At 44.1% G+C, this 27,360-nt stretch overlaps 1 protein-coding gene across 1 annotated transcript; it reads left to right on the top strand.

Moving 5' to 3' along the window:
* Positions 1 to 26,292, top strand: kif26bb (kinesin family member 26Bb). Its single transcript, XM_056428949.1, has 14 exons — positions 1 to 60; positions 223 to 546; positions 3,130 to 3,603; positions 5,980 to 6,101; positions 7,221 to 7,392; positions 12,599 to 12,799; positions 13,534 to 13,627; positions 15,867 to 16,138; positions 16,882 to 17,059; positions 17,244 to 17,382; positions 17,666 to 17,825; positions 18,010 to 21,091; positions 23,468 to 23,637; positions 26,176 to 26,292. Exons 1-14 carry the CDS (start codon positions 1 to 3, stop codon positions 26,290 to 26,292), a joined length of 5,565 nt encoding a protein of 1,854 aa, XP_056284924.1.
* Positions 26,293 to 27,360: the final 1,068 nt, after the last annotated feature.

The following is a 27,360-nucleotide window of genomic DNA, read 5'->3' as shown; positions in this document are numbered from 1 at the left end:
ATGTCATCTCTGACTGGAAGAGGAGAGAGAGTCCCCGCCTCGGTGAGAGGAACACATTGGGTAAGTCAGATTTACTCATATGAGCGGGATGGGGTGTGTGTGAACAACATGGCATTGTCTTTATAGAGTTTAATATAAGAATAACACTTGGAGACAACCAGCAACGTCGTCTGGGTGTGGTAACACATCCCGACATCCTTCTCCCGGTGATGTCCCTCTCAGAGCCCAGACGCGCATCACTGTGAGCCCGTCGGCTGCAGTAGGACCGGGAGGGACCGTCAACCCAGGGAGCGTCCCGCTCCGGAGGGGGCCGGAGGGTCCAGAGGCGACCCACATCGGAATATGTGCCAGAGAGCGGACGCCGTCCCGTCTTACAAGTCCCTCCCTGGATGCGCCGGGGACCGCGTGAGGAGCACCATGTCCGCGCATCCGGGCTCCGGGAGGTCCGACAGGAAAGTTGCGTGTTGCGAGAAGTGCTCCGCGACCCTGGTGGCCCTGAAGAAGCAGGCTCTGAGCCTGGCGGTGCACCAGCAGTCCTCCTGCAAGGTCAGTCCACTACGCACGGGGCTCCAGGGGGCGCAGACCCCCTCGATCTGCTCACGGGAGCCGGAGATGCATCTTCATGTTGCATATGGATTATGGACAGACTGCAGCTCCTCAGCAGGTGGTGGTGCAGGGCAATAAAACAAAAAGCTGCATGTTGCATATGGAATATTATTAATTAAGTTGTATTTATTTTCAACAAATTAACTGAGATCATTTCTTTTGATATAATATAATATTTATTTGGGTTATTATATATTATGTAATATCCAAAATAATTATTATATTGTATTAAAATAAATGACATAATATATTTAAATATAATACAATATTATACAACTTAGATTGATCTAGACTTAATAATAAGTAAAATAATAAATTTTTTGATTGATGGAAAATTAATCTGCAGCAATTCTTGATGTAAATATGTTGGTTTTCTTAGTGAATTGTGTATAATATGGGTGTGGAGTGTTGGTGGGACAAAACAACTAATATGAATATGAATATGTCCGCTTGGGCTCTGAACCCCAAACATTAATTTACTACTTGAGAAAAACTGTCCAAAAACCAAAAATAAATAGAATATAAAGTCAAAGCCTTAATGATCAAACACATGTATATTTAAAATAAAGTTTTTGAACACATTTTCTGCTGCGCTGCATGAGTACATTCTACGTGTTTTATGGACATATCCGCCTCGACAGCGCTGCCAAGAGAGGAATGCACATTTCTGCATCCGTCCGTCCATCTGTCACCACGAGCATCCATCAAACACACTCCAACCGGCGGAGCAGGGCCGGTCCTGCGTGAGTGGTTCCAAATGGGCATGAATATTTCATCTCACATCCTCGTGTCATCTCCACAGTCGGCTCCATTGAGGGAGGACTCTTTATTTGTGTCCTCCTAAGTGGGATGGGGTGGGGGGAGTGGGGGCAGCTATAGCGTCTTGTGTTTGGGAGAGAGACCACGAGCCGGAGCACAGACGTTACCCTGTGGCCGTCTACCCGTAAACATGTTCGGGACGCAGGAATCTGATAGCGAGCTCCTCGCAGCTTTATTGATCCGAGAGTTATTCTTTCAAAAGCATCTCGGCTCGGTGACGTCATCTTTTGTGATGGGCTTGCACTCTGGCGGAGTCCAGTCGCCCATTTGGCTACAAGAGCACATTCAGCTATATATATATATATATATATATATATATATATGTACATATAGATGTCATCATTTATACATGAGTAATGCAAGATGCCCAAACACTAAACTGACATTTGCTGGTGGTAGAATTGGCTTATTTTGCCAATTTTGTGCAGAATAAAGAGGATATTATGGCATATTGGATTTAAGTAACCCTGGATACGGAGATTTATGGAGACATAGGTTTAATCCCTGATGTTTTACATGGTAAGTGGAGCTCTTGCTGATGGATGAAGAGATTGAGAGTGTTACATATTAACAGATATATACGTGACACAAGAGGGTCTTTGTTGGGATGAAACTGAGATGAGTTTCTTTGACAATGCTGGGGACTTTACAGGAGACATAAAAGGCTCATTTTTTACTCTTTTCTCCTCGAACACATGCTTTAAAGTTTAAAAAACACAAATATTCTGAATTGTTCAGTATTCGTCCTCTGTTGAAACTCTCCGTCTCTTTCCAGAATGTATTTAATTATTATCATCCAGCTTGATGACAAGTAATAGTCTCCTTAAATCATAAAGATAAGGTTGAATGATTGCCAGCATGCATTCACAGTCTCATCTTGTTCATTTTCAAGAAGTTCTTCACCACACGTCTTGATTCCAAGGAACACGGAAATATGATTTTCCTCAGCAAGAAAAAATCAAATATAATTTAGCGTGGTGACCTGTTGTCCTCCGTTAAACGGCGGCTCATTGGTGGTTCATTGGTGGTAAGTAAGGTTTAGCTAACTGCAACTTTACTGATCCCAGGGTAGTATTAATCAATATACGGACTCCTTGATGACTTTGCTAAGTGCTAACGTTGCTTTCATGAAACCATTTCCACATGCATAGTGATCACCATGCAACACGCACACCAGAAATCAAACAAAGAACTTATCTTCGTCATCATGTCTCCACCAGAAGCTTGTGCTGAATCTCCGATCTCCTTAAATACACACACGAAATACCGGAGTACTTCAAACCCCTCACTGCCAAGTTTACCTGCAATTTCTAAATATTCAAATATTTCTTGTAACTTTATATTTACCTTCGCATTGAAAATGCGGAAGGTAATGTTTTGATCGCCGTGTATTTGTATGCGTGCGTGCGTGTTATTCGCATAAGTCAAAAAGTATTAAACCGAATCGCATGATATTTGGTGGGATGATTGGTTATTATCTGGGGACCATTTAATTCGATTTTGGGATCGATCGGGTCAAAGGTCAAGGTCAAGGCCATGAAAAGGTACAAATCTTTTTTTTACCATAGCGCGGTCAATTTATATCCAATTGGCATGCAACTAATGCCAAAATGTTCATAATTCAATGCCCAATCTTGTGATATGCGAAGGTATGCGCTCTACCGAGTGCCCGTTCTAGTTCAATACCTTTTTTTGTATTCGCAGGACTCTGGCGACCTGTCTGCATTTCTTCTCGACAACCTTCACGTCCACAGTCGGTCCGCCAACGAGTCCCGGGACAGGTACCAGGGCGAGTGTGGAGACTGCGGCGTCCACCTGCAGCAGCTCAAACAAGAGGCGGTCCATTTGGCTCTCGGCCGGGCTCAGCCATCGGCTAAGCCTCCCTTCGAACGCAGCTTCAGCGCCGCGACCCTGCTGGGCCCGAGCGAGCCGAAGCACGCAGACGGGGCCCCGTGGGAAGCCGCCGCCGCGGCCGTGCATCAGCCGCACGGTCGCACCCACAGTCCTCACACCCCGAGAAGCCCGAGGACGCCTCAGAGGACCCCCCAGACCCTCAGACGGAGGGGGCCCAAGCTGCCCAACCTCGACATGGACCGCTGGGTGGAGCAGCAGCAGCAGCTGGTCGCTTCCAAATCAGCGTCCGGCGCTGAGGGTGTCACCAGGTACCCTAACCATAAGGTACCCCTAAAAGCCTTCTCTCACCACTAAATCACACACAGCACATCCCTGCGTGTGCGTTCCCCTGTGAATGAGCCGTACGTCTTTACTGGTGCTCAGCAGAGCGATGATTCATGGCGCCTAATCGGAGCCTATTTAGATCCCACGGCCGAGGACGTTGTTTAAAAGTACTTTTGCTAATGGAATGGAATTGGGTCATGATTTACCGCCGTCATAAAAGCCCGCCAGTCCAAAAGCACTTGTGATCAATAGGGGGATGGTCATGTTTAACAGGGTGGCTGGTGAAATATGCTTGACTGTGATGGACCATACTGACCCCCCCCCCCCCCCCCCAGTCCCCAATGTCATAAACCTGAACACGGTGAGAGTGTTTTATATGTTGGTTCAGCTTTTTACTCCTGATCCATACGGACAAAAGGAACATCACAAATGACCGTCCGCCAAACACATTATAGCGTATCAATAATAATGATAGATCCTTTATTGATCCCCGTGGGGAAAGTCTTCTCTGCATTGGACCCATCCTCAGTTATTAAGCCGTGGGCTGCAGTGAAGCGCCATAACTACGGACTTCATGGGGCGGAGCGCTGAGGCAAGAGCGACACCGACTTTAAAAACAAATCGTTTTACACGACACAAGAACCAAAGTACAAAGTCTTGATTATACAATGTGTTTATCAGCTAGCTTCAAACAATAGCACGTATGGCTAGCTAAGCTACCTACTGCAGTAACATGACCTAGCAATGCTCACAAGGACGAGGAGAGCTTCATACCAAACGATATTCTGTTTAATAAAGCTGTTGCAACTCATGTGTAGGAGCTGGTCCTGGATGCTATCAGAGTGTAGGCTAACATTAGCGGATGAAGGCTAACATTAGCGTGTGTAGGCTAACATTAGCGGGTGTAGGCTAACATAAGTGTGTGTAGGCTAACATTAGCGGGTGTAGGCTAACATTAGCATGTGTAGGCTAACATTAGCGTGTGTAGGCTAACATTAGCGGGTGTAGGCTAACATTAGCGGGTGTAGGCTAACATTAGCATGTGTAGGCTAACATTAGCGTGTGTAGGCTAACATTAGCATGTGTAGGCTAACATTAGCGGGCCTGTTTAGCTCTTTATTGGATTTCCGGAAGTTTAAGCTCCAGTCCATCTTAAGCCAAACCCGTTATATGAGTTATTATAATATATATGAGTTATAAAACTTAATGTTAGTCCTCATCTTAAAAGCTTTCCATCTTGAAACATAAAAAAGACAATAAACGATATGTCTTCTGAAGCTAGCATTAGCTTAATTAGCTAGCTGATAGCGACAGCCAGCTAAATGGACTGCTTCTGTCTGAAATGAAGCCGCCATTGTTTCAGAAAGTACAAAGAATGCCAAGTTGCAAAGCTTCGTTCTGTGAGAAGAAGAAGCTGGAGGGGGTTAGGGGGTCTAAGGGACGGGAAAAAACCTTGAGCGCAATATTATAACAAACCTCTAGTTCTTAATCGACTTGTCTAATCCCATTAGACAATACCTGCGCTCAAATAAAACTGTCTGGGCTTTGCAAGACTGCATGATTATTAATTATCCAGGCGTGCCCGCTGTGAGAGCGGATCAATACACGCTCATGCGGCTGAGGGCTGAGGTGAAATAATAGGAGACGAGTGAAAGTGGAGGACGAAGGGGAAGGAGAGAGGAGACGAGGAAAAGAAGGAGGGCGCGGGAAAAACCAATCGCAGAAGAAGAGAGAAGGAAATGAAGAGTATTAAGGAAACGAAGGACTCCCAGGATGTAGATGGACGGGCGAGGAAGGAAACAAGAGATAATAAAGGACGATAAACAGAGAGAGAATTAGAGCGCCAGGAAAGAGAAAGTGAAGACAATAAAAAAAAGGTTACGACAGAACGCATCAGTCAATGAGAAGACAAGAGGAGGGGCGGGGGAGCATCTATGCACTATCCATATAAACTATGGCTTCATTAATTCACTTAGCCCCGTCTTTATTCTCCACCCAGCCTCCTTCCTAACTCCTCCTGCAGTCCTCTAATTGGCACTTTATGACTGACCATCATGACAAGAGAACAACCAAATGAGCTGGCATTGTTATGAAGCAGCTTCTGTGTGTGTGTGTGTGTGTGTGTGTGTGTGAGTCGACTCCTTCTCCTCCGAGTCGAGTGTTAGATTCAAGGAGTCACTCCAGCCTTCCCGTCCTCATCCGGAGCTGTAACGGTTCCTGTTTCACCTCCTGCGCCCTCGGACCGATGCCCAGACAGACACGCCCCGCCGTTCTCCTCCCCAGAGTGATTCCTGTGATAATAGCTCTTTTGTGGAGAGGGTGCAGAAGAGCAATTACTGATTTTGAGTTTTATAACGAGCTCTTTGCCTCCCGCAGGCTGCAGAGGATGCGGCGCTGTGCTGCGGGGACGCCGGCACCGTCCAGACCAGCTCCAGGATCCCTCACATATCCAGAGTGGTGACCATCGCCAACACTGCTGCTATGTCCCTTTTAGCCAGGTAAATAAATATAATACAAAATATATACACACATTACCAGTCACAAGTTTTACAACAGCCCCAATTTTTCCAGTTTTTATTGAAATGTAAGCAGTTGAAGTGAATAACCTGAAGTGGGACAAAGTTTAGGTTACCAAAAAATGAAAAATAATGTAAATTCCAGAGTTATAAAAAAAGCCTGAAGTCGCAGCTAGAAGAACTTTCAGAACAATATTGTATATCCATTGTAGAAAGAATGCTCTACGAGTGAGTCCGGCTGTTATATCAAACATTTAGATTACATCTTGTTAAACAAAAGGACTCCATGATTTATTTTTTTATCCCCAATTGTTTATATGTTCTATGTTTTAATTTCAGACTACATTGAGAAATTAAACTGTACATTTCAATCAAAACTGGAGAAATGGAGGTGTTCTAAAACCGGTAGTGTATGTATATATATATTTATATAAATGTATATATATATTTATACGTATATATATAAATATATACAGTATATATACGTGTATATATACGTTTATATATCTATATATATACGTATATATAAATATATATATACATATATATAAAAATATATATATAGATATATATAAAAATATATATATATACAATGTGTATGTGTCTGCACTAGATGTATCTATATATAAATATATAAATATATACATATTTATATATATATAATGTGTTGTATGTGTCTGCACTAGATGTATCTATATATAAATATATATAAATATATATATATATATATAATGTGTTTTATGTGTCTGCACTAGATGTATCTATATATAAATATATATATATATAATGTGTTGTATGTGTCTGCACTAGATGTATCTATATATAAATATATATAAATATATATATATATATATAATGTGTTTTATGTGTCTGCACTAGATGTATCTATATATAAATATATATATATATATATATATATATATATAATGTGTTGTATGTGTCTGCACTAGATGTATCTATATATAAATATATATATATATATAATGTGTTGTATGTGTCTGCACTAGATGTATCTATATATAAATATATATATATATATAATGTGTTGTATGTGTCTGCATTAGATGTAGGGTAAGACGCTGCGTTCCTTCTTCCCCGTAGGGCTGCAGAGAAGCTGAACTTGACGTTGAGGAAGAAGAGCCATGCCTCTGATCCGGCTCCCGCTCATTTGTCCACCTGCTTCAGGGAGCTGATCCAGAAGAACCCTCCGGCCGTCCCCTCCTGCCTGCTCCAAGCTGCCACCAGAACCAGAGACTCACCCAGTGTTGCCAAGGTAGACCGCTGGGCTTCACATTCCAGTAGAGTTACTGTAGGAGCACGATAGATGGAGTGCCAATGGTAATAATTACAGCACTTACCATTATTCAAATTCAAATTGGATAAATGCGTAATTATAAATATACATTTAAGCACTCCCATTCTCATCCAATTATCAATATTTCAGTGAACATTTCATTTGACAGTATTTGGACTTAAAGGAATATTTTGAGAAGTAAATCATATTTCTCAAAATATGCTTGATACCACATGTCTGTAAGTATGAAGCTATACAGCCGATAGCCAATTAGCTTAGCATAACAACTGCAGTGAGGTAAGCAGCACAGAATTTCCTGTAAAACCACAACTTTCGGTTTGATATGGATAGATCAAATGAAATGAGAAAGTCTATATTAGATAACATTTGGTAAACATGTGAGGTCTCGGTGGGTGGATTTGTATTCTAACTTTTGCCCACATGGGCGTTAGCTAGTTCAACTGCTTCCTCCGCTAATGCTAAGCTAGTCACCGACTGTCCCTAGATTCATATTTAATGTACATATATAACGCTCCGCAATAAGCATAATGATAAGCATATTTCCTGAAATGTCAAAGCTATTTGCGAGGTGTTAAAACCAATCATGATCCCTTCTATTTTGGATGAAATTATTATTTCAAAGATCTACAGCGTTTATCGTTAATGGTCGCTTCATCCCTACAACTATGACTCGAACGCTGCTTCCATATGAAACCTAACACCTTAAACTGAAGGCAAACGTTTCACCCAGGAACACATGATGATCTACACTCAAAACTCCTCCTCCTGGAAAGGTGATAGGTCATAGACAGTATCTCAACTGAGACGGCTGGCTCGCGGCTAACGGTGCTAATAGCACCACAGTGCTGACATGTTTGACCTGAGGTGGCCCCGGAGGGTTGGCGGCCAGTCAGCACGGCGTTATCGGTGGTAAGAGTGACGGCTGCTAGTTAACCAGCGGGGGCCGAGACGCACTAAAATGTGCACTCACGAAGGCCGGCGCAGCCTGGTGGGTTCAGAGGTTAATGCATGTGAACTATATGCGGCTTCTTTGCAGCACAACACATACATCAGCGGTGATGTATAAGGAGGAAAACACACCACATGCTCAATAATGGAAGCAGCTAATGCGGGTTGTAAAGAGATGTCCACGCCGCCTGCATTATCTCACGTGTGCTTTACAGTAAACACACAATCCATATCCCGAAATGAAGAAAGTTCCCAACCGCCGTCTTACGTGAAGTGTCTTCTCAGATAAGAGACCAGAAGTCAAAGGCCCTGATGAACATGTGGACACGCTCAGGTCTGGACCAGGGGCGTCGTCAGGCCTACTTTAGGGGGGCTTCAGCCCCTCTAAAATGTTCTTCAGCCCCCCAAAATAATCTATATTAATTCTTTTAATTTTAAATGTTTTTATGATATCATTAAATTAAACTATTGTTTCTCACATGGACACGTTATTTATAACTCCAGTAGACTCTCATGAAGCTAGCTGGCTATTTTGAATTTAAAATACAAGAAATAACCGTTGACATCTCTCTATTCTTTGCATTAATATACATTCTTAGGATTTTTCTCGGTGATAGACTCCAAATGAGCATCAAATATCACTATGACCCGGACATTCTGTGTCTTGTGTTATCATATACTGAATGAAGCAAGACTACAGAGCAACTTCACTTTCTTATGGACTGTCAGAAACAATGGATACCCGGGGCCCCGAAAGAAATTGGGCATGCAAACTACCCAAACTTTTCCACTCCTTTCGTTAAATCCGACAAACGCCCCTGGTCTGGAAAGGTGGTGTGTCTCTGGTACACCACCACCATGTTGGAAGTGTTGCAGAGCGAAGAGATCACAGTCAATTTGGAGGAGATCCTATATCACGCCTTCTTATAATACACTGTAATGTAGTGCTAATGTCTCCATCTTGTTCCTCCCCTCCTTTCAAATCACCTCGTCTGGGGGAAACTGGGGGGATCAATATGGCTGCGTGCGCTCCCCTTGACTCGGGGAGACGGAGTCTCGGGTCTAGAGTTACACGAAGGGCCCAGACGGAGCAGCAGCTTCACCTGGCCGAGCACTCAGCTCCGCGAGACAGAATATGTACGCGTGGCAGAGCGGGGGGGATTTTCACCGCTTGTAAAATGGGTCTCTTGAATAATTTAACCCTCATAAATAGAGTTTGACACATGTTCAATAGGGTTAGGGAGCCACGTCTTGCATAAGTTATTACAATTATGATTTGTAGAGAGAGGGGTTAAAAAAATCCTTCACCAACACGAATCATGTGGCAGATGGAACGTGGCTGTTAGATATTCAAAATGTCGATGGCGGATGATGTCATCGCTGTGCGGGGGGGGGGGGTACTTCATTCTGTTGTATTATCCGCTCCACTCGTGAGTTAAAGATAATATCCCGTCTGATTCTGATACAAGGTTTGTGCTGTCATGGAAACACTGGGAATGTCTTTAGAATTTTAAATGGTTATTTCATGGCCTGGAAAAGTCTTTACGAAAAGAAAAGAAAAATCCCCAAAGTTTTGGAAAAGTCGTGGAAATGTGTTATATTCATACGTGCATTTACGCTGAGTTTTAAACAGGCCTTTAAAAAAAAGAGGCTCAAAATATAAACCGGCATACGCTCTTTCATACTCGCACATTTTTCGCGCTGCAAGTGAACGCACCTTAACTGAAATGACATAGATGTTTATTATATTGGGGGGGGGGGGGCTGAATCGTGATTAAGAATACTGTTAGAGTTGGTTTATCAACCTGAATAGAGCGTGGACTCGTTTGCCTCCTGCAGGCCAGCGAGTCTTGTTAAATGGCTGTGAGACTCAGGATGAAACTTAATTTAAGACCTTAGAGCCTCTGAATCTGAAGGCATCCTGCAGAGGACTGCATTAACTGTGTTTACATAGCCACGCAGTTGTCAGTGCATGTTTAGTTTCTGCACTAACGAGATGAACCGGCTGTCTAGTGCAGCCTAATAAAATAATCTCAGTTAACATGAAGCAACATGCTGCTCTCATATGTATTTCAGTTTATGGCTATGAAACAAGAGATTGACAGACATGTTAAAGGGAAAATCGAGGCAACGTTTATTAAGGTGCAAAAGTGCAAACGAAACACCTCAAAAATACATTAAAATTCTATTAAAACAATTAATAAAAGAAGAAGTTTCTGCACGTTTATTTTGAAGTCATTTCTTTGACACAAAGGGAAGACATCCGTCGTGGAGCGATGGGATCAGCTGCAGCTATCGTCTAATACATTTAGGGAGACCTGTAAAGACAACGTTACAGTAGTTGACTTACTTAAGACACATTTGATTACATCTCAGTAAGTAAGGAGGTGTAAGTGAAATATTAAAGTATGCTTGCATTGCATCCTTCCGTGTTGTTGGCAGAGCCTTCATCATTTCAAGTGTTAATTAAATGTTGATTGAAAAGGTTTTTAACCGAGGTGTCTTGCAACCTTCGTATGTCAGGCTCAGGCGAAGCGACACAGGCTCAGATCTGACGTCTCACTATTATAATTATAACTCCTTCACGGCTACATTTGAGGCGTCTCAGTTAAAACCATGTTTTGGTAAACATAAACAAAAGCAATGTGTAAAAAGCAAGCACGGCAACCGACAACATAACAGAAAGCTTTGCTCAGTCAACTAGAATGGGCACTCGGTAGAGCGCATACCTTCGCATATCACAAGATTGGGCATTGAATAATGAACATTTTGGCATTAGTTGCATGCCAATTGGATAAAAATTGACCGCGCTATGGTAAAAGAAGATTTTGACCTTTCCATGACCTTGACCTTGACATTTGACCCGATCGATACAAAAATCTAATCAAATGGTCCCCGGATAATAACCAATCATCCCACCAAATTTTATGCGATTCGGTTTAATACTTTTTGAGTTATGCGAATAACACACAAACACGCACGCACACATACAAATAAATACACGGCGATCAAAACATAACCTTTTCAATGCGAAGGTAATTAGTAGATTGTGTGGCAGACATCCAGATGATATATCTTAGTCCATCTATTCTGGAGTTTGGGAAGTCTGTTCGATGGATACAACGAAAAAATATTTGATATGAAGGTATTTTTTAACCTTGCTGTTTTCAAACTCAATCTCGTCGTGGTATCCCAGAGTAGTTAAACACAGTTTGTATAAAAGGGAAAGTGAAACACGAGTGTCCACTCAAGTATTTCATCTTTCAGCCCGTTGCTGCTCACTAGCTAACTTAGCATTAGCTGGGCGCACTCGTATGCTAGTAGTAAGCTAACTGCCGGATAGTATTAGCCTGTCCTCTGTGAGGCTGGACAGTAGGGATTTGGTCATAAACCAAATACGACTATTTGAAAAATGGTTTTATTTTGAACCGATGATGGCGAAAAGGCTAAAGCTGCGTTCACAACAGCAGCGTTGGGAATTTTTCGCCTGAGTAGATCCCATAAGTAAAGTCAATGTAGGCCTACAGAGGTGAGCGGTTGCGATTAACCCACATTTTCGCCGCGCGGCGCGTTTGACGTGAAAAATTGGCCTCATTCGTCTCAAGTTTTAATATTTCAACTTTTGGCGAAAGATTCGCCCGACGCTTGCAGTTGCGCGAGCCAATCAGCGTCGAGCTGCTCCGGCGTTGGTGAATCTAACTGCTGCTCTAGTGGAGCTGGAAGAGACATTTATTCAGACCTAGAGGTGGAAGTCATCGAGCTGGTGATGTCATGTATAAATATATATATATTTATTTTAATGTTATGAATCCAAACACGAGGGCGTTAGATGTTCAGACGTGTGTGGGATGTCTTCAACAAGTATGACGCATAACTAGTGGTTAGATCTTCATGTTGGATGAAGGAGATGATAACTGTTTCCACGGAGTAAAGCCACAGAGATAAGCCCCGCCCCGTCTAAGACACGAATGAAGCAAATCTCGCGACAAGCCACAAATGGTCAAGCGAGTAAACTCACGCAAGTTTGGTGCGAGCGCAGAATAAGGGTCCGGTAAAGATACAGCCTTCCTTCCTCTGGAAACCATGAACGAATTTACCAAATGGCATCGAAAATCCATCAGAATATTTCCACCCCACATGTTTATCACCCCATCAAATAAAAACACATGCTCATAACATACATTCTGAATGCGCCACCATCTCCTTCGGCGAGCAGGTCACGGTGTCGCTGAGGGTGAGCCCGACGCTGTCGGAGGGCCAGCCATCTGTTCTCCGTATCGACCCGTCCAAGAGGAGGGTGGTCGTCGTGGATCTCGTCGGCAAGAGGCAACCGCAGGCCGCGGTGACGCTCGGCAGGGACGGCAGAAACCAGAACGCCTTCAACTTTGACGCTGCCTATCCTCGAGAATCCGGCCAGGTTCGGTCCTCCTCGTCCAGCTGTTGTGCATCCGTGTCTTTTCAAGTCGTCGACATACACTACCGTTCAAAAGTTTGGTGTCACCCACCCAGACAATTTCGTGTTTCACATGAAAACGCACACTTTTATTTATCAAGTGATTTGCAAAATGAATAGAAAATATAGTCAAGACATTGACAAGGTTAGAAATAATGATCTTTATTTGAAATATTAATTTTGTTCTTCAAACGTCAAGCTCAAAGGAAGGCTAGTTTTATAACTTCTCTAACCAGCATAACTGTTTTCAGCTGTGCTAACTTAAAAAGGGTTTTCAATGGTTTTCTAACCCTCCGTTAGTCTTCTAAGGCGATAACACAATGTACCATTAGAACACTGGAGACAGGCCTCCACACACCTATGGAGATATTTCATTAGAAACCAGACGTTTCCACCGAGAATAGTCATTTACCACATTAACAATGTATAGAGTGTATTTCTGATTAATTTAATGTTATCTTCATTGAAAAAAACAATGCTTTTCTTTGAAAAATAAGGACATTTCTAAGTGACCCCAAACTTTTGAACGGTAGTGTATATTTCTCCGACCACCACAATTACACTTCGATTCAATTCAAGCTTACGGTATCTGGGCCCGAGGGACTCCAGTGAATCAGTGTGCTGCTTTCGTTTCATTGGCTGCCTCAGTGCCGAGGCGAGTCGTAATATGCCCGCCGTCCTTTGTTCTCCCCGCCCAGGCCGAGGTGTGTGCGGGCGTCCTGGCTGATGTCATCCGCTGTGTGCTCAGTGGCAGCGATGGATGCGTTCTGGGTTTGGGATGTGCTGATGTGGGTGAGTGATCGGTCGCTGTGAGGGGCCATGGGTTAACATCTCGAGATGAGAGTGGGATGCTTTTACCCCCCCCTCGTCCTCCTGCTCCTCTGTCCCACTCCTGCTATCATTCACTCTTTCTTTATTACCTAAACTCACATTCTGCGTCCCCTCTCTCCGTCCTCTTAGCAATTGTGATACACATTTCCAAATGTTTTCCACAACAGTGATACAAATAAGCATCATTTAGTCATTTATCTTTTACTTGTTACTGTGTAAATAAAAGCCTTTTCATCTATTATACAACACGGATGCTTTTTCAAACGCTTCCCATTTTGCCTGATAGGTATTTCAGCATATTGTACAATAAGACTTCTGCAGCGCTGTAAACAAAATGGACTGTGATACGTTGCTATTAGAGGGATGGAACCCTGCACTTAGGGTCCGTGAAGGGGTTTAACAGATGCACACACACACACACACACAGGGTAAGGACAGGGTCTCCTTGGAGCTGCTTTTTCACATGACGCCACTCTCCGTAAATCTGATTGAATTAGTTGGCCGATACAAACTACATGTGGCCCGCAGCCGAGGGATATCAATCTCCACCACAGAACACGATTCTCTCTGAATAACGGCAGGCAGCTTGGCCTTTAATTAGAGAAACCCAATTCTCTTATCCTCATTCAATTAGAGTCGGGCTAAGACAAGAGATGGTAAAACAGGCCCTCAAAACTAACATGGGGCACATGAGCACTTGGAGATGCAGTATGGCATCGGTCCACGAGGAAGTGTTCTAGGTGTGTCTGCTCCATCTTTATGGAGTGTATGTCGTCTGTATTGTCACTGAAGGTAGTTCACCTCCTCTAGCTCACGTGAGCTGAGCACACATGTTCCCTGTATCGCTGCATCTCTGTGAACCCGTGTGCAAGTCTGTCCATACAAGGCCTCTGCTGGCTATGTGGGGGTCCTAAGGGTCTTTGTGGACCCAACCCTGTAAACAAAGGAAAAAACAGACACACACAAATATTTTGAGGTGCGATCTTCTTTAAACGGTAGAAGCATATTGTCATTACCAATATTATACATAAAGCACAACCTGAGCAATACAATAACAGTATATTACACCATTATGATCCTTCCAGTGGAGAAAACGTGATGAAGGGCCTTTTAGGGTTTCCTTCCAATGGAGAAAACCTGATGAAGAGTGTTCTAGGGTAGCCTTTCAGTGGAGAAAACATGATAATGGGGCTTTTTAGGGTGCCCTTCCAGTGGAGAAAATGTGACGAAGGGCCTTTTAGGGTGCTCTTCCAGTGGAGAAAACGTGATGAAGGGCCTTTTAGGGTGCCCTTCCAGTGAAGGAAATGTTATGATGGGCCCTCCAGTGTGCCCTTCTAGTGGAGAAAATGTGATGAAGGGCCTTTTAGGGTGTCCTTTTAGTGGAGAAAACATGATGAAGGGCATTTTAGGGTGCCCTTCCAGTGGAGAAAACATGATCAAGAGCCTTATAGGGTACCCTTCCGGTGTAGAAAACGTGATGAAGATCCTTTTAGGGGGGCCCTTCCAGTGGAGAAAATGTGATGAAGGGCCTTCTAGGGTACCCTCTCAGTGGAGAAAACGTGATGAGGAGCCTTCTAGGGTACCCTTTCAGTGGAGATAATGTGATGAGGAGCTTTTTAGGGTGCCCTTCTAGGGGAGAAAAAGTGAGGAAGAGTCTTCTAGGGTAGCCTTTCAGTGGAGAACATGTTAAGGAGGGCCCTCCAGGGTCCCATTCCAGTGGAGAAAACGTGATGAAGGGCCTTTTAGGGTGTCCTTCCAGTGGAGAAAACATGATGAAGGGCATTTTAGTGTGCACTTCCAGTGGAGAAAACAGGATGAAGAGCCTTCTAGGGTATCCTTCCGGTATAGAAAACGTGATGAAGGGCCTTTTAGGGTAGCCTTTCAGTGGTAAAGAAATCTGATGAACGGCCCTTGAGGGAATGTTTTTCTTCAGTTCACCACTGATTTGTTGAGGTATATCAGTCAGATTCAAAAGGTGGAGAGACATACCGACACATATGGTATGTCTTTTTAAAGAAAGATTTGACTACTGTGGGTCTCAAACATAAATCCTATCAAAACGGTTGCTCTCCCAGTGTATATTTTATGTGTTGATGGGGCGCCAGTTTGTTTAAAGGCTAGCATGCTGTGCATGCATATGTACTATACGTTTGTGTGTTTGTATGTAGTATCTGTCGGTCTGCTCTGTCCTCTGCCTCAGGCTCCTGGTCCAGCATGGTGGGGAGCGGTGAGAGCATCCAGAAGGTCGGGCTGGTTCCCTGTGCCATCTCCTGGCTGTACAGCGCCATCGAGCGGCGGCGGGAGAAGACATGGACCGACCTGACGGTGTCCGTGTCGGCCATAGAGCTCTGCTGCGGAGAGGAGGACACGATCAGGGACCTATTGGGGGAGGTCAACCCCCAACCAGGGAGCATCCAGGACAGCCCAAAAGCCCACATTAGACTCCACGAGGACCCGGTCTACGGGATACAGGTAAGAGGAAAAGCTGGCTTGTTCAATGAAAACAGCGTCTCTCGGTCTGTTGGCTGTTTCTGCTAAGAGAAAGCACACAAGGGTCTATTGAGGGTCCAAATTGTTGATGTATTTTAACCATAAATTCAATTGAGAATAATACAAAAAACGACTTATTGTTATTGTTATGTTTATGTACAGTCTAATCTTTTGAAACAGATAAAAGACAGCAGAGTTTCAAGGCTATATATGTTTCTTGGCTCTACTTCAACGGTTCACTAGTTCACAGACACGTGTTAGTTTACTGTTAACCAATATTACACGGAAACCTGCTCGGGTATTTTTAGAAACTACTGTAGGTACTCCTCTAGATACTACTCTAGATACTACTCTAGATACTACTCTAGATACTACTCTAGGTACTCCTCTAGATACTACTCTAGATACTACTCTAGGTACTACTCTAGATACTACTGTAGAAACTACTCTAGAAACTACTCTAGAAACTACTCTAGATACTACTCTAGAAACTACTCTAGAAACTACTCTAGATACTACTCTAGAAACTACTCTAGATACGACTGTAGATACTACTCTAGGTACTCCTCTAGCGACTTTCTAGATACTACTGTAGGTCCTACTCTAGATACTACTCTAAAACTACCTATTTTCTATATTCTAACATATGTTCTAGAGGGATCGGTTCATATATCACTCACAGCCTGATCTAGAGACCATCTTATGTTATGTGCCCTTCCTTCCAGCTGCGTAACCACAACCGGGTGAAGGCCCCCACTGCTGAGCGGGCCGCTTCCCTCCTGGACGCGGCCATTGCAGCACGTCGACACAATGACTTCCTCACGTACTTGTCTCACACCTCCATAATGTTCTTCACTCTCCACGTCCAACCCCCTCGGACAGAGAGCAGCACCATTGGCAAAGGTTGTAATGAATTATTCAATTACCAAGGGGGCTTGTCGCTTGTGGATTTGGTGTTTCCCCATGAATTATTTGCCACAGTTAACCCTAAATTCTGTGCTGAATTTCATGTATGTCTTTATATAATTCATGTGTTCTTTATTTGCATTTACACTCTTCTTTGCTCTCCATTGACTTCCATGCTTAGGTTCACGTGGCCCCACAAAGTTGACCATGATAGATGTGTGTAGTGGTATGAGGGGTATGAGCAAGAATAAACCTCCATATTCTGAACTGGGCCCTGTTGTCGTCTCTCTACTAAGTGGACATAAAACCAACCCCACCAAGTAAGAATGCACCTACAAAATATGAAATGAATATGTATGGCACATATTGGTGTTGAGTGAACTGTGTTAATATTGTGTTTGACACTGAGCTGAAGTTAATTCTTGCTGTTGGTCTTCTAAATACAGTAAGAAATTTGTCCGTAAACCCATTTTATAGTTCCTTGAAATGAAGGGACAACATTAAGAGTTACCAAATGTTGGGAAATTGAAAGTTTGCTCGCGAAATTAAATGACTGATGCATCCTTTGGTTAATGTCTGGACATGTGCACTGTCTCTGCACAGGGGCAGTAAGTTGACTATGCTGCTTCGAGAAGCCTTGGGTCACGTGAATTGCCACACCACAGTGATCGCTGAGGTTGATGACTCACTGGCTCACCTTCAGGAGACCCTATCCACCATCCAGCTGGCTTCTCGCATCCGCAGGACACAGAAGAGAACGAAGGTATCGTACATGTCCTGTAGCATATTTCACCATCTCTTCATGGCGTCACAGTGTTGGTGCCCTTTTTGTAAAGGAAGAGAGAGAGAGCGATGTTTTTTAATGCAACCCGTTGATTTATTCGTAGATTTTTGTTCCGGGTAGTCCAGTTCTAGAGCTAACTACACAATTCACCTTTATCCAACAGCAGTCCACTTCATGTTCTCCTTGCGGGAGGAGTCTGACTAAAGAAAAGAGAGGGCGTCCGTCTTTGTCCCTGCGGGCGTTTCACTCCACCGACGAGGTAGACGTCGACATCCCTCGTTTCCGTTTGCGCGGTGAACTAGATGAGCGCTCCAGTAGCGACCAGTCCTGTGACACAGTCATCCAAATAGACTCGGATGGCTTGGTCCACTCCAAAGCAAGCTCAAGATTGGCACAACCTGAATTTGTGCCCATCATACCCTCTTTGCATCCCAACAAGGAGGACATGGACGACCCAGAGTTTACCGCTCTGCTCCAAGAGCTTCTGAGGATTCCTCAGCTGCAGGGAGAGAAGAAGACCGAGGAAACTGTTCAAGGGAATATTGAGGTGTTGAAAGCAGGCATCAAGCAGCCAGCGAGGGACTGTCTTAAATGTGACACATTTGCTGAACTTCAAGAGCGCTTGGGTTGTATCGATGGAAAAGAGGCAACAACGGATGCGCTCAAGCCTTCCTCAAAAGGCCCTTCTGTTAACAACGTCACAGCCACATCACAACCCCAGAAAGACACAGGGAAACAGACCGACACCGAGTCATCGGAGGCACCGCAGAAAATGTCGTTGAATCAAGGGTTGGGTCAGGCCTCTGTCGGAGAAAAGCAACTAGATGGTGCCTTCCCCGGGGATAGCTTTCAGAGGGAGGATTCAGGCCTCTATGACTGTGAGGAGTGCAGTGCAGCCAGTTCCAGTGAAGAACTGCTAAATCAAACTCTCAGTCTGAACATGACCTGTCGCTCTGAGCTGCCCAAAAACAGAACTCTGAAGTCAGCAGCGGATAAGCTCTCTTCTCAGAACTTTAATGTGGAAACTCAGGGCATGGCCGTCACCAGTTCCGCACATGTTACACAGGAGAGTTCTGAAGCTGCTGATTGGTTCAAACCAAACAAAAGGACCTCACCTGTTGGCAAGAGCTCCCCCATATCTCCTCCCTCCTCCTGCTCCTCTTCACACTCATTGGCTACCAGTGTTAAACCCAGAGATGTCTTACCTAATCGCTCCACAGAGGACGTTAAGGAGATGAAGGCCACTATCACGGTTACCGTTCAGCAGCCACTAGACCTGACGGGTCAAGATGAACTTGTGTTCTCTATGGTGGAGGAGGTGACCATCAGTGGGGCATTGGACAGAGGGAGGACAGGTGGAAACATTATTTATATCAGAGACACTGCCCAATCACAGGCGTATGTTCAAGGCTCGGCCGGCTCTCAACCAATCAGGATAATCAGCAATGTCTGCGAAGAAACTGTCGCCGCAGAATGCTCTAATACGAACACTAGCTCTGTAGCTCAATCTGTAGCAGCAGAGGCGACCACTGAGAAGCCCCATTACCAATGCAGAAGGCACAAGAGGTTATCACCTTCATTTATAAATCACATGCTGATTGATACAGACGTGGACTGTGAATTTGATGGTGTGAAAGAAAAAGAAAGTTCCTGTGGCACTTTTACAGAAGTCAAATCACAGTCTGGTCGCCGATGGATTAGTGTCAAATGTCCGGAAGATGGGAAGGCTCTTCAGAAGAAAAGTGGTGCTTTTACTTTTGAGACGCATGCCAACCAGTCTGACAAAGTGTTTGACGTATCATTCACCCAAAGTTCTTGTGACCCGATGGTTTTGGAAGATTCAGCTTTCTGCGATGAAATTGCGGAAAACGAAATGCAAGGCAAGAGACCGAGACAAAAAAACAAGAGCCACTCGAGAGACAGGGAGCATGTTTATACCACCGGCACTCCAAAGGGCTCAGAGGTGGAGGGAATCAGTTCCAGACGTGTTGGGAATGCCCTCAAGAGAATTGTTTTTTCACCTGGTTGCCAGGAAACCGGGAGTTTGCCTGGAGGCTGGCAACATGCCATCCACCAGGACAGTTACCATTGCGGTCACATGGCAGACAACCACAGAGACCCGAGGGGGGTGACATCATCCACCCTGAGCAGCCCGGGAGTAACTCTAGAGAGGAGGCATGGCAGACAGCACTCCTCTTCTCGGAAACATGGAACAGAGTACAAACAGCATGCTGGTAGTGCTCCTAGAAAGGGCGTTGACTCTTTGTTTGAGACCTCGAACCTAAGACTGAAACGTGATCAGATGAGTGGGAGGCCAAATTCACCCATCGAGGACAGCAGCCGGCTTTTCAGTGCCAAACTGGAACAGCTGGCTCCCAAGACCAACTCCCTGGGCAGAACCCCGAGAGACTTCCCAACTCTAGATCGAGGCAGTAATCAGACCTCCGTGAGCTTTAAGGGGAGCTCCAAGGGAAGTGCTGAAGGGGCTTGTATGGTAGGTTATAAAGGAAGTCACGAGGGTGATTGTACATTACCAAGGGCTAGCAGGAGTCCCAGGAAGAATCCTCGGACTGACCGCAGTCATCACTACTTTCTTTCTGAAAAGCCGCTCACTCAGTCTGTGAGGCATTCCTATTCCAAGCTCTCTGCTGTGGGGAAACTTAAAATGGCCAGCCCCAAAGTCCGTCGACCGTCTGTCCCCAGCATCAAGGACCTCCACCGCAGCGCTAGTCTTTCTCCGGACTGTAAAACTGTCAGCTTTGAGCGGACGTCCTCCTTTCTCTCCTCTTCCCCTCCGCGGTCTTTTCACTCCATCAGTCGCACTCCGAGCCAGAGCTCCACATGCTCATCCACAAAATCCGCCATCCAGGGGTTTGTCAATGGCCGTCTCTCAGACCTTCTAATGGGAAGAGCCTCCAGCCCCTCTTCAGGAGGACTGGACCATATGACCACGATGCCCTCGCCGTACAGCCGGGTGACCGCTCCCCGAACGCCCGATCACCTGAGCGGGCATGCGAGCGACACCACCAGTGTGTTGAGCGGAGAGTTGCCACCAGCAATGGGGAAGACATCCCTGAATTTCTCGAACAGGACCAGCATGGTGAGCAGTGGATACGACAGCATGTTGCGGGACAGTGAAGCCACAGGCAGCAGCTTCTCCTACAGAGATTCTGCCTGCAACCGGAGCTGCTCTCTCCTCAGCGTGGCTCGAAGCAGCCGGTCATCTCGGAGGAGAGGCAACGCAGGTAAAACTTGTGTCAATGGCCTTTTATGAACCGGTCTGGATGACTTCCTCTTCTGGAGACATCAGAACCTCATCCAAGTGTCTCATTTTATGTTGTTTATGTGTCACATGTTAGATTTGCAAGTGTAGCGTGAAAGAATTCTGAAGCTACACACGTTCCGCCTCTCAAACGGACAATTTTAGACCAATTCGTATACATTTTATTCATTTAAAGCAACCAATTGTTTCTATTTATTTCAGTACGGTACGATTTTCAAATGATCATTTAATGTTATGTATCCAATGTTTTTCTTGACTTGTCAGTTGTTTATTATTGTTGTATTGTGGGCGGAGACTGTTATGATCTGATGTTTTGAACCTGCAATATATATATATAATATACACGGAGCATACATACATCACAACAATCCACTTAAATGCAATAGCTTCATTGTCAGATTAAAATGCCAAATCATTTGAAAAGGTGTAATGGTATTTTTAATGAAAATTTCCATCCAGTATAGAGCTTTTTGTATACATCTGCTATGTTATTTCTTCCCTATACATAATCTACATTATCACATTTGCAAACCTTTACCCAGACACATTTTACGAACAGTTCCACCATCATATCGTTTGTTTTGTAATCTGACCACCTGACATATGAATGTGACATAAACTGGAGATGACATACATCTGGATAATGCAGTCATTAAAAGCCCAATTGTGTAGGAGGTCATATTATTAATATATGAACCCGGTGAAGGCACTTACTGATGGCAGCACGGGGCTTTGGCTGTACAGGGAATTCTAAAGATGTGTGTGCATACTAACAACACTCGCTAATTGAATTATACATTGAGAAAGGTTCGGTCCACACACTGGAAACTGCTAATGGAGCAATAAAAACTTGGAATTTATTTATTAAAAGCCCATAAACAAATTCTACTATTAATTGTAAGATTTAATTCTGTGTGTACGTCATTTTTCCCTCCACTCATCTGCATTTTGACAAACGCTGTATCATCAGAATTAAAACGTTTTCTTAAAGTTACTACAAGGAACTTGATTATGAAAAAGTCTTAATTTAATATGCATGCCTCTCTATTAGACCTAAATAAGCAAAAATAGTGGCTATTTCCACACAGTTATTACCTTTGCATTGAAAATGCGGAAGGTTATGTTTTGATCGCCGTGTATTTATTTATTTGTATGCGTGTTACTCGCATAACTCAAAAAGTATTTAACCGAATCGCATGAAATACGGTGGGATGATTGGTTATTATCCGGGGACCATTTGATTAGATTTTGGGATCGATCGGGTCAAAGGTCAAGGTTAAGGTCATGAAAAGTTACCCAAAAAGTGTCTGCGGCGAAGGTATGCGCTCTACCGAGTGCCCGTTTTAGTTCTTAATGTGTGGGGTCAGACTCCTCACGGTACCAGACAGTCAGGTTCATCCTTCAGCTCAGACTCCAGCGGGGCCTCCGGCAGCAACCAGCCCGCCGTGGACGGACCCAGATCCGGCACCTCCTGCAGCTCAGCTCCGCCTCGCCGCTCCGCCGGTCCTGGCTAGGAGGCCAACAGCAGGCTGCTGGAGGCCCACGTCGTACCGCCGGACCTGCTGGAGGGAGGGGAGGCACTGGAGGACCGGAGCCACCGCCGACCCGGCTGCTGTGACTCGAGAGGTTTTCAGGACTCCTACGAACAGAAACAGGACCTCTTTTATCCACAGTCAATAAACACACAACGAAAGTTACTCAAAGCAACTTTACAGGGACACAAAACGTAAACTAGCTTTTTTCCTGAAAGAGTTACAGAAACCGTGTCTCTTGATTTTTTTGTTATAATTAGGAAGCCCTGGTAAGCTGTGTTTGCCCCCAGGCAAACTGTATTCTCTGGTCCCCATTAGAGCACATGGCCTGGGCTTTGAGAGCCACTTAGGGACCCCAGACTTCATTTATCATACGCGTCTCTCCTTATTGGGAAGTGTGATGCTTTTAGAGCACAATGAACGTAGCAGCTCAGTAATACTCTGATTTCCAGCATCAGCCGCCTTGTAGTTAGCACCATAAGCTGGTTTATTCACTTACACAAATGATCACTTATACTCTGCTGAATTTAAATTAATGCCATTTACTGTGCATTTATTGGTGTAATTTTGAATCCTGGTCTTTAAATTGAGCAAACTGTGCCTTTTCAATTGATCATGACGAATTTCAACAACATGAAAAATAAACAGGAATGTCACCCTAACCCTTAAATGCAGGTATTTATAATAGTGAAGCATATCTCAGCAGTTTCACTGTATATATGCAGAAGGAAGTTTCAGAAATGGGAGAAGAGAAGGAAAAACAAATCAAGCTGCAGCGTCTCACTCTCTGCCTCGCCCTGCTGTAGGTACTCACCAGCGCCGCCTTTCCCATGGTGCACCTCTGTCCCTGAGGCGCTCGGCTGGTGGTCTGCTGTCTGGCTGGGTGGATCGGGGAATCCCAGAGGCCTACGAGATCAAGGTGTATGAGACCGACAATGTGCAGAGGATGCAGAACAGAGCAGGTGCTGGCCGACAGGTGCTGTGTTTATTTGGATTTTCAGGAGTTTAAAAGGCATTGTGTGAAATATGACCTTTCTCAACCTCTTTTTTCAAACAATAGAAAGAGCAACATTGGTCTAACAACATGTACCAACTTTTTTTTAAAGCATCCAAAGCCCCATTACTTGATATTGGCATCAAGTTTGAAGCATTTTGCCATGAAAGTCTTGCATGTTCTCTGTCTCTTAGCCCCTGGATGAGCTATTGAAGCTAACATATAGAAATATATGTGGTAGGTCTCTATCTGTTAGCTATTGAAGCTAACTCATAGAGATCTACCAAAGAGATTTGTATACCCTAGCTATGGGTGACTGTGGGTCAGTGGGTAGCAGGTCCATCTTTCAATCAGGGGGTTGGAGGTTCAATCCCCACCCTAGTTGAAGTGTCCTTGAGCAAGACACTTCACCCTAAATTGCTCCCTGCAGCTGTGTCTACGGTGTAGTAATATAACAGAAATATAAGTCGCTTTGGATAAAAGCGTCAGCTAAATGACATGTAACGTACATGTTTCACACAAGACCAAATTAATACATTTAGGCAGAGTTAACATCTCATTCTCTTAAGTTTCTCTCGTCAGTGAAACAAACAGATTATATTAAATGTTAAACATGCAGTCAGGTGCACTACAGATATACATGTAAACTAGTCTATGGAAGAAATTCGGCAAATGTTTTTGGAAATTCTAATAAAAAAGCCTGCCACCCAGTCTTCGAGAAAGATTTATCGATATATTTAGTAACCTCGAGACATGTTATATTGGGAGTGACTGTGGCTCAGTGGTGAGCGGGGCAGTCCTCCAATCAGAGGATCGGCTTAGATCCCCAACACTTCACCCCAACATGGCTCCTGTTGTGTGAATGTCAGTTACTGCTGATGTGCAGGTGGAACCGTAGCTCCTCCCATCTGTGTGTGAATGATGTCATGTTGTGTTAAAGCGCTTTGAGAGGTCAGAAGACCGTGAAGATCTCTACAAGTCCATTTATTGCTGTGAATGGGAGACCAACATGTGAACGCCATGATTATTATGAACTATGACGCACAGCGTCCAGGTTTCATGTGTCGGATATGGAGGTCGAGCGGCAGCAGGTGAACAACATGCTCCGGGTGAGGAAGGGTTCATGAGAGGTGTGTGTGCTGCATGGCCCCATGAGGGGGGAGCATGTCCTCATGAGACCACTCCCCGCCTCCACCCGCCTCCACCCGCCTCCACCCGTCTCAGGGACGCAGACTTTGATGCAATTTTAATGACCACATGGGGGGAACTGGGTCAATGCTGCAGCAAAGAACAAAGAAGGACCCTGGAGGTAAAGTAAATAGATTAAAAAAGGAATGGCACGTTTTCTCTCTTTTCATTCGGGGGAAAAAACAAAAATGCAACTCATTGTAAATATAACAATGATGCTCGTCCTGCAGCGGCCCGTGCCTCTTATTCAGTGTGGGCTATGAAACTGCCTTTTACTGATAAGGTTACTACAATTACAGAGCATATTATATTTAGGAGTCTACAGACCTCTGAGTCTCCCTCCCCAAAGGTTCTATACCTTCCCTAAAAGGGTGTGTCTCAGTGTGTGTGGAGAGAGAGAGAGAGGGAGGGAGGGAGAGAGGAGGTGCTGTTGTTCATTCAGCCGCTAAAGCACTGCTGTGTGTGTGTGTGTGTGTGGTGTCTGTGTGTGTGTGTGGTGTTTTGGTGTGTGTGTAAGTGTGTGTGTTTGCATGTGTGTGGGTGCGTGTGTGTATGTGTGTAAGTGTGTGTAGTGTGTGTGTTTGTGGGTATGTGTGTGTGTGGTGTGTGTGTGTGTATGTGTCTATGGGTGTGTGTGTGGTGTGTGTGTGTTTGTGGTGTATGTGTAAGTGTGTGTGTGTAAGTTTGTGTGTGTGGTGTGTGTGTTTGGGGTGTGTTTGTGTGTGTGTGTATGTGTCTGTGTGTGTCTATTGGTGTGTGGGTGGTGTGTGTGTATGTGTATGTGTCTATGTGTGTGTGTGTATGTGTCTATGTGTGTGTGTGTATGCGTCTATGTGTGTGTGTGTATGTGTATGTGTCTATGTGTGTGTGTGTATGTGTCTATGTGTGTATGTGTGTGTGTATGTGTCTATGTGTGTGTGTCTATGTGTGTGTGTGTGTATTACTCATGTTGGGGGGGATAATCAGTTTTGAGACGATGCATTTCCTCAAACCGGTTGTTTGGGACATGTAAACATGTTCTAATCAAATGCTTTAAGGGGCACGCGGACCGTTAATAAAGTTATTATTATAACATTATTACGTAATTATATTTTTTTTATTTAGAACAAGTACGTTTTTAGAATACAAGCTTTTCATAAATGATTATGTGATGTGTGAACCTAATCAAATTATCATGTGTGTGTGTGTGTATGTGTGTGTACGTGTGTGCATGTCTGTGTATGTGTATGTGTGTGTGCGTGTGTGTGTACGTGTGTGTGCATGTCTGTGTATGTGTGTGTGTGTGTGTGTGTGTTTGTGCATGTCTGTGTTTGTGTGTGTGTGTATTTTCAGGGGCCTGCATGCTTCAGTGCCAAGGTGTTTTTGGAGCACCGTCAACAGAGGCCAGAGGTCAGAGGTCAGACACAACAACATGAGGCTCCACCTCCTGCTGCAGCACGTGGAGCCTAGAGTGTCAGTCCTTTCTTTTCTTCATTTGAGGAAATAAGCATTTATAATAATAATATTTGTTTTGTTTATTTTTAAAAAATCACAATAAATCAAAATGAAGTTGTTTAAAAATATATGGATGAATTTAAATATATCTGGTGAGTGGAGTCACAAAAGCTTCTGTCAGGAAGAGAATGAAAGAAATCCCCAACTAATGATTATTACTGATGATTTATTTGAACAATGAATTCATGAATTATGGTAGCATCACCAAAACAGTCGAGAACCCAAAGATGGTGAATCAACCAGCATCTGTCGACTCAGCAGAAATAACAATAAGTGACAGAAGAAGAATCTTTGACTCAAACATCATATTACAATCTGTACACATACAACATCCCTGACCTTTGACCTCACATCAGATCATCAACAACTCCCAAGAAATAGAAAAAAAACTTTCAGGGGAAAAAAGGGAAGAAATCTTCAGGAGAGCAACAGAGGAGGATCACAAATATTTACTCGCATTTTGTTTCTTATATTTAAAAAGAAGAAGTTGTCAAGCTCTAATGGACATGTCGGCCTCAGTGTTGCTCCTGGCTCATCTTCCATTAAGAGGTTTGGTTCCATTGTTATGAATTGAGTGTTCATCAGGGAATACGCTTATCGTGTGTAGCAGAATACAATAAATGAAGATGAATTTGTTTATTCAAAATCTTTTTTAAACAGATGTAAAAAAAAAGGGTGCTGGGTTGAGGCGATGATTTATGAAACGGTTCCTGTCTGGAGGAGTGAAGGCCTGAAGCTGCTTCAAGTCACCCAAACAACACGTGTACCTTCACCATCTTCTGAGCGGCGAGCGATCAATAATCAATAAACTGGAACACATTAGGAAAAGATGGGAGTGAAAGAAATGCGATAGAGAAGTAATCACATGAGAGGAATAACGTCATCGTGAGAGAGGATGATGTAATCAATGGACAGGCTGGGTTTCATCCCGGGATCGATTCAAGTGTAAGGGAAGACACACACACACTCACATCGACGCACACACACACACACATACACAGGCACACACTTACACACACAGAT

Source organism: Pseudoliparis swirei, chromosome 12 (assembly GCF_029220125.1).
Source record: "Pseudoliparis swirei isolate HS2019 ecotype Mariana Trench chromosome 12, NWPU_hadal_v1, whole genome shotgun sequence".
In the NCBI taxonomy this organism is placed as follows: Eukaryota; Metazoa; Chordata; class Actinopteri; order Perciformes; family Liparidae; genus Pseudoliparis; species Pseudoliparis swirei.
The sequence above is the reverse complement of the archived record's forward strand: the minus strand, read 5'-3'. Positions and strand labels throughout refer to the sequence as shown.